The sequence below is a fragment of the Lichenostomus cassidix genome, chromosome 7 (genome assembly GCF_008360975.1).
Source record: "Lichenostomus cassidix isolate B80296 chromosome 7, HeHo_3.0, whole genome shotgun sequence".
Taxonomy (NCBI): domain Eukaryota; kingdom Metazoa; phylum Chordata; class Aves; order Passeriformes; family Meliphagidae; genus Lichenostomus; species Lichenostomus cassidix.
The window spans coordinates 36,549,185-36,562,660 of NC_139488.1; the positions used below are offsets into that span (position 1 = coordinate 36,549,185).

General features: G+C 49.9%; 1 protein-coding gene across 8 annotated transcripts in view; it reads right to left on the reverse strand.

The window, feature by feature from the left end:
* The window catches only part of CACNB4 (calcium voltage-gated channel auxiliary subunit beta 4), a 75,054-nt gene extending 62,157 nt beyond the window's left edge, over nucleotides 1–12,897 (reverse strand). For 5 of the 8 annotated variants that reach the window (XR_014853561.1, XR_014853560.1, XM_085067187.1 and 2 more), the window contains exons 1-2: nucleotides 12,769–12,897; nucleotides 12,613–12,696 (exon numbers count right to left, since the gene is read on the reverse strand). Coding sequence is in view for 4 of the 8 variants with exons in the window: in XM_085067187.1 (XP_084923313.1) it covers nucleotides 12,613–12,696; nucleotides 12,769–12,777 (93 nt within the window). In the remaining 4 variants the exon portion in view is untranslated. The remainder of the gene's footprint in view (nucleotides 1–12,612; nucleotides 12,697–12,768) is intronic. The other 3 variants (XR_014853563.1, XR_014853562.1, XM_085067191.1) reach the window with 1 other exon arrangement.
* Between the last annotated feature and the right edge of the window lie 579 nt (nucleotides 12,898–13,476).

Sequence of the window (13,476 nt, forward strand, 5' to 3'; positions counted from 1 at the left end):
AAAAAGACGCAGGGATTTTATTAAAATACATTGTACCGAGGCAGGGTTCTAATAATAGACCTGAATGGGAGAAAAGCACTGCTTGGAGCTGCTGTGCAGAGCAAAGTTACCCCTCTGCAAGATTTATTCTGAAATTCCCCAAACCCCGGGGAATTAGTGCTGTACATTCGGGCAGAGCATCCTCCCCGCTCGTTAGCACTCATTAGCATATGTTGATGAGCACTTGGCCAGGGCCTGAACTGCACTCCTTTGCTGTCTGACAAACACAGGTGCATGTGGCACTGAGTCACAGAATCCCACGCTGGCTGGCCTTGGAAAGGACCTTGAAGCTCATCCTGTCCACCCCTGCCATGGGCAGCAACACCTTCCCCTAGAACATCAATAATTGTGCTTGAAAAATGACAGAAAATGGGGGAAACTGCACAGGTTCCTCCTGAAAGCACCCATGAGAGCAGTTAAATATAGCCCAGGCAGGCTCCTCACACAAGACAATAAAACATTCCCAGCGTCTCTCTTTAGCATCTTGAAATTCTGCTTGCTGCATCCGTGGCAAAACCCAACTGGTTTTCCATGCCTGCCTCTCTCTCCCTCAGCTCTGAGCCTCCTCTCCCTGCTCCATCTCCTCATTCCACCCCTCTCCATCTCCCACGCCACTGCTCCCACTCCTTTATTAGCATCAAAATCACACTTCCACTCGTTCTTCCCATAGCGTTCTGGAGCCTTGGAGCTGAAGGATTTTAGGTCCTAAGCTGCTCCATCTTCTCCTGTTCCAAGCAGCCACTCTTCACCTTCCATATCCTCCTTGAAACACTTCTCCCCCAAACAGCTCCTTGCTGGTGGATGTTCTCAGTGGAGGAGATCAGATCCCAGCCCAGCTGCTCCATGGATATTCCTCATGGATAATTCCTAGGGCTGCACTCCTCTAAATACCCCCTTAGCTTGCAGAAATATCAATATTATATCTATATGTTACATCCACAAATACATGGTGGGCAGCAGCATCCTTTGCTTCCTTCAGGAATATTTTCCAATTCCTATATTTTCCAATTCCTCTATTTTCCGCTTCCTAAGATTTCCAATCGCTATATTTTCCAATTTCTATATTTTCCAATTCCTCTATTTTCCACTTCCTATATTTTCCAATCCTTATATTTTCCAATCCCTATATTTTCCACTTCCTATGTTTCCCAATCCTTATATTTTCCAATCCCTATATTTTCCACTTCCTATGTTTCCCAATCCTTATATTTTCCAATCCCTATATTTTCCACTTCCTATATTTTCTAATCCCTGTATTCTCCAATTCCTATATTTTCCAATCCCTATAATTTCCAATCCCTATATTTTCCAATCCTTATATTTCCCCACCCAGTTCCAAAGGTTTGGTGCTGCCCAAGGCCTTGGCTGGAAGGCCACAGCTCCAAAGGTTGTAAATCCATGGATTTATCCACACAAGAGCAGGCTGCACCTTCCTAAGCACACATTTTATTCCCCTAAATCCCTCAAAACCAGGGGATCTCTTCAGAGATCTCCACAGCAAAAGGTGGGAACTCTCAAGTTTGAAGGCTCTGGGAGGGAATTTAGGAGCTCTTTTTCCAAGCAGGGTCTTCAAGGAAGGGACCTGTTGTGAGGAGAGCAAAGAAACATCCGGAGCTGCAGGTTCAGCCAAAGTTTAGTGATGATGTAAAAACAAAGGTGGAGCCACGAGGAGACATTTGAGTCAATGTAGGTACTGTGGGAATTCAGGGCATGATTCATTAGCCAAAAAAACCCTGAGCCCCCTCTGCAGCTATTTCCAAGGAGCTGCATGCATAATTCCTGTGGAACACGAGTGGGCTGCAGTTCCCCCACGCTGCTCCTGCATAAATTACACCAGCTTGTAATTCCCCAGCTCCTGCTCTTCCTGCCTGTAAGTGGTAACCTCTCATTTAACCATCACAGCAAGCTGGGAGGAAAGGAAGAGCTTGCAGGTGAGAGAGCTGAGAGTTTGACTTGTGGGGCCATGAACTGGGAGAGGTGAGAGGCTGGATGTGTGGGGGATTCTCATTTATTTGTGAACACAGGCTCCAAAAAGCCACAAAACCCTCCTAAGTCACCAGCAATCAGCACAGAGAGGACCCAGAGTGCAAGATCATGAAGAAATGTAAAATATCAAGAGATGTAAAATGTCAAATATCAAGAGATTGGTCACGGAGGGGTGTGAGCTGCACCACCACTTGTGGATGGTTTGAAGCAGAAAAATCCTTGTGTTCATTAAATGAATCCATAAAATTTCCCATCCCTGGAGTGTCCAAGGCCAGGCTGGATGGGCTTTGGTGAGGCTTTGGGGCCAAGGAAATTTGCTTTGTGAAGGTTTGGCTCCTGAGCCAACTGGGAGAACAAGGACTATGTGTGCTGAAAGGGAAAGGAAAACAGAGGAAGCAGTTCCAGGACCAGTGAGTGTGGCTAGGAAACATCCAACTGTTCTCTAAAGGAACAGGGGAAATTTTCCTTCCAGAACACCTAAGAATGGGAGGGATGAAGTGACAGGAGATGAGTTCTGCAGGAGTCACCCACTCTTTAGGGCCACCACCCACCTTTTGTGCTCACAGACTCTGCACACAAACCACAGATTCCACCTCTCCTTTCTTCATCTCTTGTCCCCCTCCTTTTCTCCTTCCTCTCACTTTTTTCCCTGCCCCTGGTTTTTGTCAGGTTTTGGGGAAATGTTGTTTTTGTCCCTCAGTCTGTCCCCATCCCTTGGCTGATGTGACACCCTGTCCACCGGGCACCTCTCATTAGCTGGGGACAGTGTCACAACACTGCCACTTTTAAGGGACAAACACAAGCTGTGACACGCAGAATGGGAAATAAAAGACACTGACAGCATTCCCAGGAAAAAAAGAAACAAACAAAAAAAAAATCCCACATGCTGTCCTTATCCGAATTTAACTAGTTACTATAGTAAAAATTTGGGATTTCCCCTCTTCCCACTCTTTTTGTCTGGTACAAAAGTGGGTAATGAGGCAGCTGCTGGAATTCAGTGCAGAGGAATGAGAGAACAGGAGAAAGCCAAGGCAAGGCCAGAGGCCAGAGGGAGCTTTTGGCAGAGAAGGACAATGCTGACAGAGGAACTGGAAGAGGAAAGAGAGGAGGAGCAGGAGAGGAAACAGCCTCGAGTTGTGCTGGGGGAGTTTTAGGTTAAATATTAGGAAAAGTTCCTTCATGGGAAGGTTGTAAAGCATTGGGATGAGCTGCCCAGGGCGGTGTGGTGTCCCCATCTCTGGGGGTGGCACTTGGGGACACACATTCGTGCTGACCATGGTGGTGCTGCTGGGTTGATGTTGGGCTTGATGATCTCAAAGGATCTTTTCCAACCTGAATAATTCCATGATTCATTGCACAGATATCCTTCCCACCCAGCATCACCCCATGCTCTCACTGTGGCTCTGCCTCTCCTCCTCTCCACCTTCCTGATGCCATTTTAACTCATTCTTCATTTCTGTGCATCTCCCACATGACCTTTTCCTCCAAGCCCATGAGTTCCATTTGGAATTCCTGGATTCCCTCTCCTCCCATCACATTTCCCCCAGAAATGTGAAGATAAAGTCCCACCCAGCCCAGTACCACCAGCTCTCCCCTGCAGCACCCCAAGATCACACATCTCCTTTATCCACAGCAGAGCACGAGGATATCCACATGGGATGGAGCTTTTCCCCCACAATGCTGAGATTTTGGGAGCAGGGAGAGGGAGGAGAAGGTGCTCCCGATGGCCCAAGATGCCCAAAGCCACAGCAGGAGGAGATATTTCAGCCCTAATGGCCAGCAGGCACTTTGAAGATGAATGCCTGGCTGGAGTTTCATCATCTCGGGCCATTAACCTCGGCTGGTCATTAAGGCCTAAGAAATGCCAAGTGCTGAGGGTGTTTTTATCACCCTGTGATGAATAAAAGAGAGGAGGGAAAAAAACCTCATCAGGTTATGAAATGTCTCCTGATGGGATAAGCAATTCCCATTGCTAAGAAGAGATCACCCAAGGAATGAACACTCCAATTCCCGACACAAAAATTCCATTGGTGAGCTCTGAAGGGAATTTGTCATCAAAGGCTCCAAACATGTCACAAAAATGGGAGTGAACACGGGATGTGCTGTCCCTGAGGAGGTCTTGTCCAGGAAAAGGTCCCCATAGCCCATGAGGAGGTGGAGAAGGCAACTCACCACAAGAACCTGGGCAAGAAGAATCCAAATCAGAGATGGAATCTGGTTGGAAAATCCTCACGTAATCCACCTTTCACTTTGGAAAGGGACACAGAACTGTAGTTGTCAAAGCCTAGTGGAGTCACAAAGAGGAGCAGAACTCAGGTTTTTCTCTAGGACATGGTTGGGATTCTCCTGCTTAAAGCCAGGTGTCTGCAGCTGCTTCAGGTCACCCAGCAGATCCCAATAACTACCCCAATAAAAGGGCTGTCTTGATTTCCAAAGGAGTGTTTCCAAAAGGTTCCTGCAAAATTCCAGCCTGGAATTATTCCACTGCCTCGCCTGGCTGAGGATGTCAGATTTTGCCAGGGATTTCAAAGCACATTAAGAGCAGTAACCTCCGGAGATGTGGAGACACAGGGGCAGCTCCAGCAGATAAATGGGAGATGATAAATGGGAAATGATGCATTATGTAAGCTGGGGAAAGAGTGCCTGGCTGAGCACAGAAACCACCAGCCTGGAATGATCACCACCAGCAGGAGCAATGGGATCCAAGGACCACCCAGCCGAGGTTGCAGCTCATTCCTTGCAGGAAGAGATGTCACAGCCCAGACCTGAGCACTGTAAAGATTTAAGAGGCTTTAACTTAAGGATGGTAAATCTCTCATTTGGAACAAAAAAAGGTTTTCCCTAAAGGGTGATGTTCATCATGAAAGGAGTGCTGAGGATTTCTTGTTCAGTGGGAATGTGATGGGTTTAACTCCCGGGATGAGTTTTCTCCAGAGCCTTTTAACTCCTTCTGGCCCAGGTGTCACCCAACCCCGATGGCAGGCAAGGCTTTGCTATTCCCAATCCCATTCCATCTGCAGACTTCATTACCAGCAGCCAGAAATTAATACAACAGAGCAGAGCCACGTTGTTATTGCCACTCTCTAAAGACATTTCTGACACATTGTCTCAGTTGTCAAATTATCCATCAGTGATTACCAAGGCTTTAGTTGGGATATTGGGAAGGCATTGTTCCCTGGGAGGGTGGGGAGGGGCTGGGATGGAATTCCCAGAGAAGCTGGAATTCCAAGTGTCCAAGGCCAGGCTGGACAGAGCTTGGAGCAGCCTGGGATAGTGGAAGGTGTCCCTGATGGAACTGGATGACATTTAAATTCCCTTCTAACCCAAACCAGTCTGGGATTCTGGGATTATTTTTATTCCATTTGACTGTCAGCCAAAAACTCTCTTAACGGGAGATCTTTTCAAGGTGGCAAGTGGCTCAATAATTTTAGATTTTATTTTCCTAGAGCTCCGCTTGATTATTTGTCAAAGCCAATTTTGAAGATTATTCCCATCAGGCTTCCCCCCCTAACCCTGAACCCCACAGCAAGGAATTCAGGAGCTCTTTTTCCCAACTCTGTGGGTCCCTAAAACCAAAGGGGTTTAGGATAAAAAGCTATTTCTGTCCCTGCCATACTCTTTTCAGAGCAGCAGAACACATTTGAGCGTGGAGTCCCAAGTAATCACCATCTCTGCTTCCTCCACACTCAGCACAATCCATGCTTCCCGAGGTGGTGTCCATAGAAACGTCGGCACAGCCCCGGATTTGCTCCCCTGGCATCTCATCAGGCACCACCCAAAACACCAGCAGGCCTGCAAACCAAACTGGTGGCACTGGGAGGAGGCGGTGGGAGGTGGGAGGTGGGGATGGAGCTGCCCAGGGTGCTCAGAGCCTGGGTTTGACTCAGGGTGGAGCAGGAATCACAGGATTCCTCAATTCCAGGATCCTCATTGCAGGAATGGGGGCAGCAAGGGCGCTGTGCATTCATACCCTGTATATTTATAATTATTATTTATATATTTATACACCTTTACAAACATGTATATATACATATACATATATATTTACGTTTGTAAAGGTGTATTTTAATTCTTACCTATTAAATATTGAAGGGGGACAGCGAGAGCATTGTGCATTCATAACCTATATATATATATACACACATATACATTTATATTTATACCCATATATATTTTTTTACATGTTTGTATAAATTCTTACCAATTAAATATTGAAGGAGGGCAGTGAGAGCACTGTGCATTCATACCCTATAGATATATATTTATACCCTTTTTAACACATATATATTTACATGTTTGTAAAGGAATTTTTTAATTCTTACCTATTAAGTATTGAGGTGGGACAGCAAGAGCATCATTCACTCATACCCTATATATATTTGTATTTATATTTATATAAATATAAATATGAATGTGAATATGAATATGAATATGACTATAAATACAAATATAAATATAAATATAAATACTGTCATGTTAATATTCATATCCCTACCCTTTTTTCTCTCCATATGTGCATGTTTTTGGAGATATTTTTCCCTTCTTCCCTCTCCCCCATTGCCATGCTGCTCCCCCTGTGCTGCTCTGATCAGCAGTGCTCGTTGTAAGAACACTGCTCGCCTAAAGAGAATTAATTTTATAGGTCAGGCTGCACAAAGCCATGTAAACAAACACCCACAGCACCCAGGCACCCATGACTCCCAGATCCCCCAAACTCGGGGTGAGCAGAAGCCAAATCCTATTTTTTCTCCATCCCTACGTTGCTCTCTATTAATATCTGACTTTTCTTGGGTGACTTTCGGCTATTTTCAAACCGAAACCTTGTTGCCATGGCGACCATAAGCCGGTCAGCACATCTGCTGGAGAACAGGACATGAGCTCGGGGAAGGCAGAATTCCAGAGGCTCAGACTTTTGTGAATCCACAGCACCAAACCCACAGAATAAATCCCATTAATTCCCTCCCGCCTCGCTGACAATCCCAGGAGCTGCTGCTGTGCTCCAATCCCACCATGCTGGGGACACAGATGATGTCCCAATTCCAACATCCACATCCAGCATGGATATCTCACCATGGACACAACCCCACAAACCCTCCAAACACAGCCAGAGAGAAGCAGATTTTTCCTTGGAAAAACAGGGGATTTTTCCTTGGAAAAAACACAGGCGTGGTCGGGATTTGCTTGCAAACACAACGCCACAAAATCACTTTCTGACGGAGCTCAAAGTGAGAACTTAATTGGGGATTCAATTAGAACGTTAAGAAACATTCAATTAAGCCTCCCGGTGGCACAGAGATTCCCAGGCACACAGCTTTCCAGAGGAAAAACGGGAATGTGCAGGAGGCTGCCGGCTTCGGCACGGCCATGGTGCTGACAGAATTAAGGACAGAAGCCAATTTTCCTACTCCTTGTGTTATAATTAAAAGAAGAAAAATCCATTTAATTTCCTTTTACTGTTGTTTCGACCTTGGGAAGGTTCGTGGAGTCACAGAATATCCTGAGCTGGAAGGAACCCACAGGATCATGGATCCAACTCCTTCCCTGCCCTGACATCCCAACAATCCCACCCTGTCCAAACCCTCCTGGAGATCTGGCAGGTTTGGGAATGTCCCCATTTCCTGGGCAGAATAACCTTTCCCTAAAATCCTACCTGGCAGCTCCACAAAGGAAGCTCCAAGGCCATCAGCCCCTCCAGCCAGCAGGAAGCTCTGGAAAAGGTCTCAGCTGTGCATCCATCCCATCACTGCCCTTAGCCACAGGGCAGCATCCTGCAGGAGCTCGTGGAGAGATGTGCTCTAGATGGCCTGGAGCCCCTGGGATCACCTGGAGCTGCCCAGGTGAGCACCTTCCATGCTGGAAGCTGTAGGGAAGCAGGGATTGACTCCACTCCTCGTTGTCCCAGGATTTCCTCGCCACAGCTGTCACTGAGAACCTCACCAAGGTCACCTCAGACATTCCACAAGCTCTGCCCATTGCTGGGATGGTTTCTCTCCAGCTGCCAGGAGACAATTCCATGGAAGCTCCTCAGCCCATCCCAGGGAAATCCTGCCATGGATCATCCTGGTGCAGCCCTGACACTGGGGATGTTCCCATCTGTGCCCTGCAGAGAGCAAACCAACCTCCAAAATCACCTCTGGAATTCAACTCAGGCCATGCTGACTGACAAACCAACAGGATCAAGTGTCCCAGGCCAGGTTGGACAGGGTTTGGAGCAGCCTGGGATTGTGGAATTGTCCCTGTCCATGGCAGGGGGTTGGAATGGGATGAGTTTTAAGCTCCCTTCCAACCCAAACCATTCCAGGACTCCATGATTCTGTGACATCAGCAGAAAACGCTGCTTTCCCCCAAAGCTCCAAAGACCTTTAGTAAACTCTGTGGTGCTGAATGCAGGAGGAAACTTCAAACCAGAGGGAAAGTCAAACAAGATGCCCCAGGAACATTTATTTCAAGCCTTAATTCACCTCGTTGATTCCACCTAAATATTTCAATTTACAAAGTCAAATCTTGACTTTTACAAACTAAATCCACTGTTACTTCATCAAACGGCTTAAGCTGAGAGCTGCAGATGCTGGCTGAGCTCAGCACCCCAAATCCAGCAGGGCCAAGGCACAGGAATGTCCCTGCTGAGCTCTGGGGGCAGAGAGCTCAGTCTTTATTCACCTGTCAAATCTCAAACAGCTCCTGAACTGCACAGAGGGAAGGAGAGCTCAGCCCCGTGCCTGAGGAATAATCACATTCCATGACAGTAAGCTGTGTTTTAGAAATTAATGACTCACGGCAGGATTGAGCTCATCCTGCTCAATTACTGAACCTCTGCTCTGCTCCTCTGCAGAGCAGTGCTTTATCCATTTAATCAGGATTTTCAGGAATGCCTGGCTCACTGCAGGCCCCCTGGAAGGGACTCTGCTCCCAGCATCATCTACCCCAGGTAGAGACAGAGTCCCCAGGTGATGCACTGAGGGAAAGGATTCTGAGACAAAAAAATGCAGATTTAGGGAAGAATTCAGGTGCACCTTGAAAAGTTCATGGGGAAATGGTCACTGGAGCTGCCCACCCACATCACTGATGAGCAGAGCCCGATGGAAACAAGGCCACAAAACTCTTTTGGAAGATTCTAAATTCTTTTGTCACAATGTCCCCAACATTCAAAGTGCTGTTACAGGCTGAGAGCTGCTCTGATAACAGAAAATGCTGGGTTTCTTCTCCTCTCAATATTACACAGGAAAAATGATATTCAAAAAGGGGAAGCACAAGCACTGCCAGAGATGCAGCACCAGGTGTAACTAAGTCTCAAAAGAAAATTGGCTTGAACCTCAACTATCTCTAAAGCAGCAGCAAAAAAAACTTCCAGAAATAAACTGCACATCTAAATATAGTTTTGTATGAAGTTAAATGTCCTTGGGCTGCACAGGGACACTCAGTGGCTTCACTTGAAGTCTCTAGCACAAGCTGGGAAGGATTGCCACTGATTCCTGTGAATGTTTCAAGGAGATTTCATTACAAGGCCCTGCTGGTACCAAAAAATCCTCTGAAATAGTCGAGTCTGACTGTCCCCAGCAGTGCCAGGGCCACCAATGCCCCATGTCCCCAAGTGCCACATCCCACGGCTTGGAGATCCCTCCAGGGATGGGGACTCAGTGCTGTAGGCAGGGCTGGACAGCCTTTTCCAGGAAGGAATTTTCCCAAATATCCACCCTGCCTCTCCCCTGGTCCAGCCTGAGGCTGCTCCCTTTCCTCCTGGGAGCACAGCCTGACCCCCTGGCTGTCCCCTCCTGCCAGGGAATTCCAGAGAGGGAAAAGATCCCTCTGGATCCTCCTTTTCTCCAGGCTGAGCTCCTTCCCCAGCTCCCTCAGCTGCTCCTGGTGCTCCACACCCTGAGGTGTGAGGAAGAACATTCCAAAGGGAGACACAGCACAAGGAGGTGTCTTAACCTCACCTGCACAAGGGCTGCAGTTGGGTCAACAAAAAGCAAAATGTGTAAATATTCCTCTGGGAGACACCTGGAGAGAGGGTGAAGGAGAAAAAAGAGGAGAAGGAAAAAAAAAGGAGCAGGAGGAGGAGGAAGGGAAGCTGAACTTCTGCTTTCAGCATCCCAAGAAGTGATGGATGCTCTGGCACAACTTCTGCCTGCTTGTTCTCCACAGGTCACAGCTTTCCCCAGTGAAATAAATCCCATCAGAAATCCCAGGGAATAAAACTGATGCCGCTGGAATTCGAATGGAAAACACCACACCTTGTGCAGCCACAGGTCACAAAGGCTGGGAGCACAAAACCTCCCAGAAAACACAACACTTCTGCTTCTGATGCCAGGGTTTTGTGGGATCACGAGCACACGGATTCAGCTGCCCTACTTAGTGTCTTATAATTGCCTCCTGTCCCTTAAGGGGTTCTTGGCTCTAATTGAGCAGCACCTGCCACGTCAGAGGAACAGTTCTGTGCACCCATTCCTGGCTCCAAGGCCACACTTGACCCCTTCAGTGCCAGCCTTGCTCCCAGCAGATTCCCATCCCACCAGCTGGGAATCTCCTGTGTCAGGAGTCACTCGGGGACAGCAGTGATCCCACTCACTTTGGGGGTTTTTAGACACCATCCCACTGCTTTCCAGGACAGCCCTGTGTGTTCCTGGGAGCACAGACTCCATCCCTGCCCTCCAGTGCAATATTTCCCGCATGGAGAGGCTGGAGCTGGGAGCTCTGTCCTTGTGGACACACACAGGACTCAGCACCACAGACCCTCTTTGCTCCCCACCCCACGGTGTGGAAAGGAAAATGCAAATCCAAAAGCTCCTCCAAACGTTATTCCCTTCCTAAATTAGATTGAGCGATGGATCGAAACCAAAAATTAAATGCAACATAATGAAAAGTCAAGTAATGAGTTCAAATCCCAGGGAGCTGCGTCTCTCCTGGCACAGAAGGAAACCAAGGATATAATTTTCATGGGTATTGTGGGCTTGGGCAAGAAGCTGGGGCTCAATTTTTAATGTATACAAGATCTACAGAAGAATTGAACTCCTTTGGGACATTGGTTGCAAATCCCATGGACAGAATTCCTATTTGTTTTTAAATTAGACCTATGAGCACCACGGTGTTATTTGAAGCTAATCCCTTCTGAGGGACTTTCTGTTCTGCTTCTGCTTGTGGAGCCTGATTGTTATGAGGGAAAACTTCATAGGAAGGACAGGAAGAACTGACCAGCACCTGATTTCCCTATTATTAATTGGAAGTGTCAACCCAATGTGTAAAGCAACACCTCAGGGGGTCAGGAGTGAAGGGAGTCCCCCCATCCACCTAAAACCAGACACCAGGCAGAGGCCAGGCTTCCAAAATTCCAGGTGTTCCAGGTGATCCCAGCGACCCTCTGTCTGAATGCCAAACCCTGAGTTTCCCAGTGGCACCAATGCACCTCTGGAAGCAGCAGCCCTGCCAAGCTGAGAGCTCCTCCAGGCCATCTCCCAGGAGCACAGCATCTCCTCGGCTGCCACAAGCCTCCAGCATAACCCAAAACTGCCTTTCTGTTCCTTTATCCTTGGTTCAACTCCCATCTCCACGGCTCAGATCACAGCGAACGTCACATTCTCCCCGAGACTCTCACATGTCACTCTGGAAACGAGGGCTGCCAGCCCCACTCGGCTGCTCCAGCTCTGCTCCGGCCTGGAGCCGTGACAAGGACATGCCACCCAGCAAAATCAAACTTCCCTGCATTATTTCAACCCTTTTCCCTGACAGAACAACCTCCCTGTCCTGAGCACAATGCGTTTCCACGCGTGACAAGTGTCCCTGGATCCGTCAGGGGCCCAGTTCTGCCTTCCCTGAGCTTCCCTGAATTCCTGCTCAAGTCCCTGAGCAATCTGGGATACAGCTTCATGCTCTGGGAAATGTTCCACCTCCTGGACTTTTAATTGATCATGTTTACTGCAAGCAGCGTTTTTTAGGTGAGGGTGATGCTTTGGGGGACTCAGGATGTCAGTGTGTGTTGGAGTGAGGGACAGCTGGCAGGCAGGAGTGGGAGACTGGGCATGGAGATGGAAAAGGGGAGCAGGGAAGGAGAAGGGGAACTGTTATCAGGAGGTTCCATGCTGATGGCCACCAGTGCTCCTGCAGTGCACGGGGCTGCTGTACAATCAGCTCTGAGGAGCCCCAACCTGAGATGCCGACGCTCTTGACACCTTTAAAACCTCCTTCTTCCCAGAAACCCTAAAGTCAGGAGATCACCGAAACCTCCCCTTCCATCCCCTAAGCCAAGCACATCTCTGGGTGGCACAGGGAATCACCAGGAAATGCGCCCGGCGGGTCAATCGCGGCTGGGAGCCGAAGGCGAGGACAATCCACGCGTTTATCCGGCTGAACCGCCGGATTTGGGGCCGCAGCCGGGATTTGGGGCCGCAGCCGGGATTTGGGGTCACAGCTCCCAGCGCAGCCCCAACTCCCGCCGCGTCCGGAACTCGTGTGGTACCCGGAGCCGCAGCCGGAGCATCCTCCGGCAATGGCATCGCCACCCCGGCACAGGTCCCGACCCCGAGCCCCAAAGCCCGTCCCCCGAGCCCCAAACCCGTCCCCCGAGCCCCCCGGCCGCGGCTGGCCGCTGACCTGCCGCAGGATGAAGCTGGTGGAGGTGGTGCTGCCGTCCGAGCGCTTCAGGCGGCTGCGGCGCGTCGCGGTGCCCCTCGTCACCTGCCCGGGGGACAAAGCATCAAGGTCGTGTCACGTCCCCCGGCCCCGCCGCCACCCCGGCCCCGCACCCACCGCGGCCATGGCGCCCCGATCGCCGCTCCCGTTCCGTGCCGTGCCGTGCCGTTCCGCTCGGTCCGCGGCTCTCCCGGCCGCTCTCGGGGCGCAGCGGCTGCTGCCGCCGGGGCGGAGCGGAGCGGAGCGGAGCGAGGGAGCGCAGCGCTGGGGAGGGGGCGGCGGGCGGGGGGCGGCAACGGGGCGGGGCTGGGCTGGATAAACCCCGAGACCGAAGCGGGCTGTGTTCGCTCGGGATGGGAGAGCTGGAGCCGCTCTGCTCCGGGAATGGGATGGGAGAGAGCTGGGAATGTTCCCCTGGAGAAGGGAAGGATCCAGGGAGAGCTCAGAGCTCCTGCCAGGGCCTGAAGGGGCTCAGGAGAGCTGCAGAGGGACTGGGGACAAGGGCTGGAGGGACAGGACACAGGGAATGGCTTCCCAGTGCCAGAGGGCAGGGATGGATGGGAGATTGGGAATCAGGAATTCCTGGCTGGGCTGGAATTCCCAGAGAAGCTGTGGCTGCTCCTGGATCCCTGGGATGGCCAAGAGCAGGGTGGACAGGGTTTGGAGCAGCCTGGGACAGTGGACGGTGTCCCTGCCATGGCAGGGGTGGGATGGGATGGCTTTAAGGTCCTTCTGACTCTAAACTGTCTGGTGGCAAACTCGGGACAAGCTGTGATCCCTGGGCAAGCAGCAGCACCCCAAAGCCCTCCAGCTGAGCCACAGCCA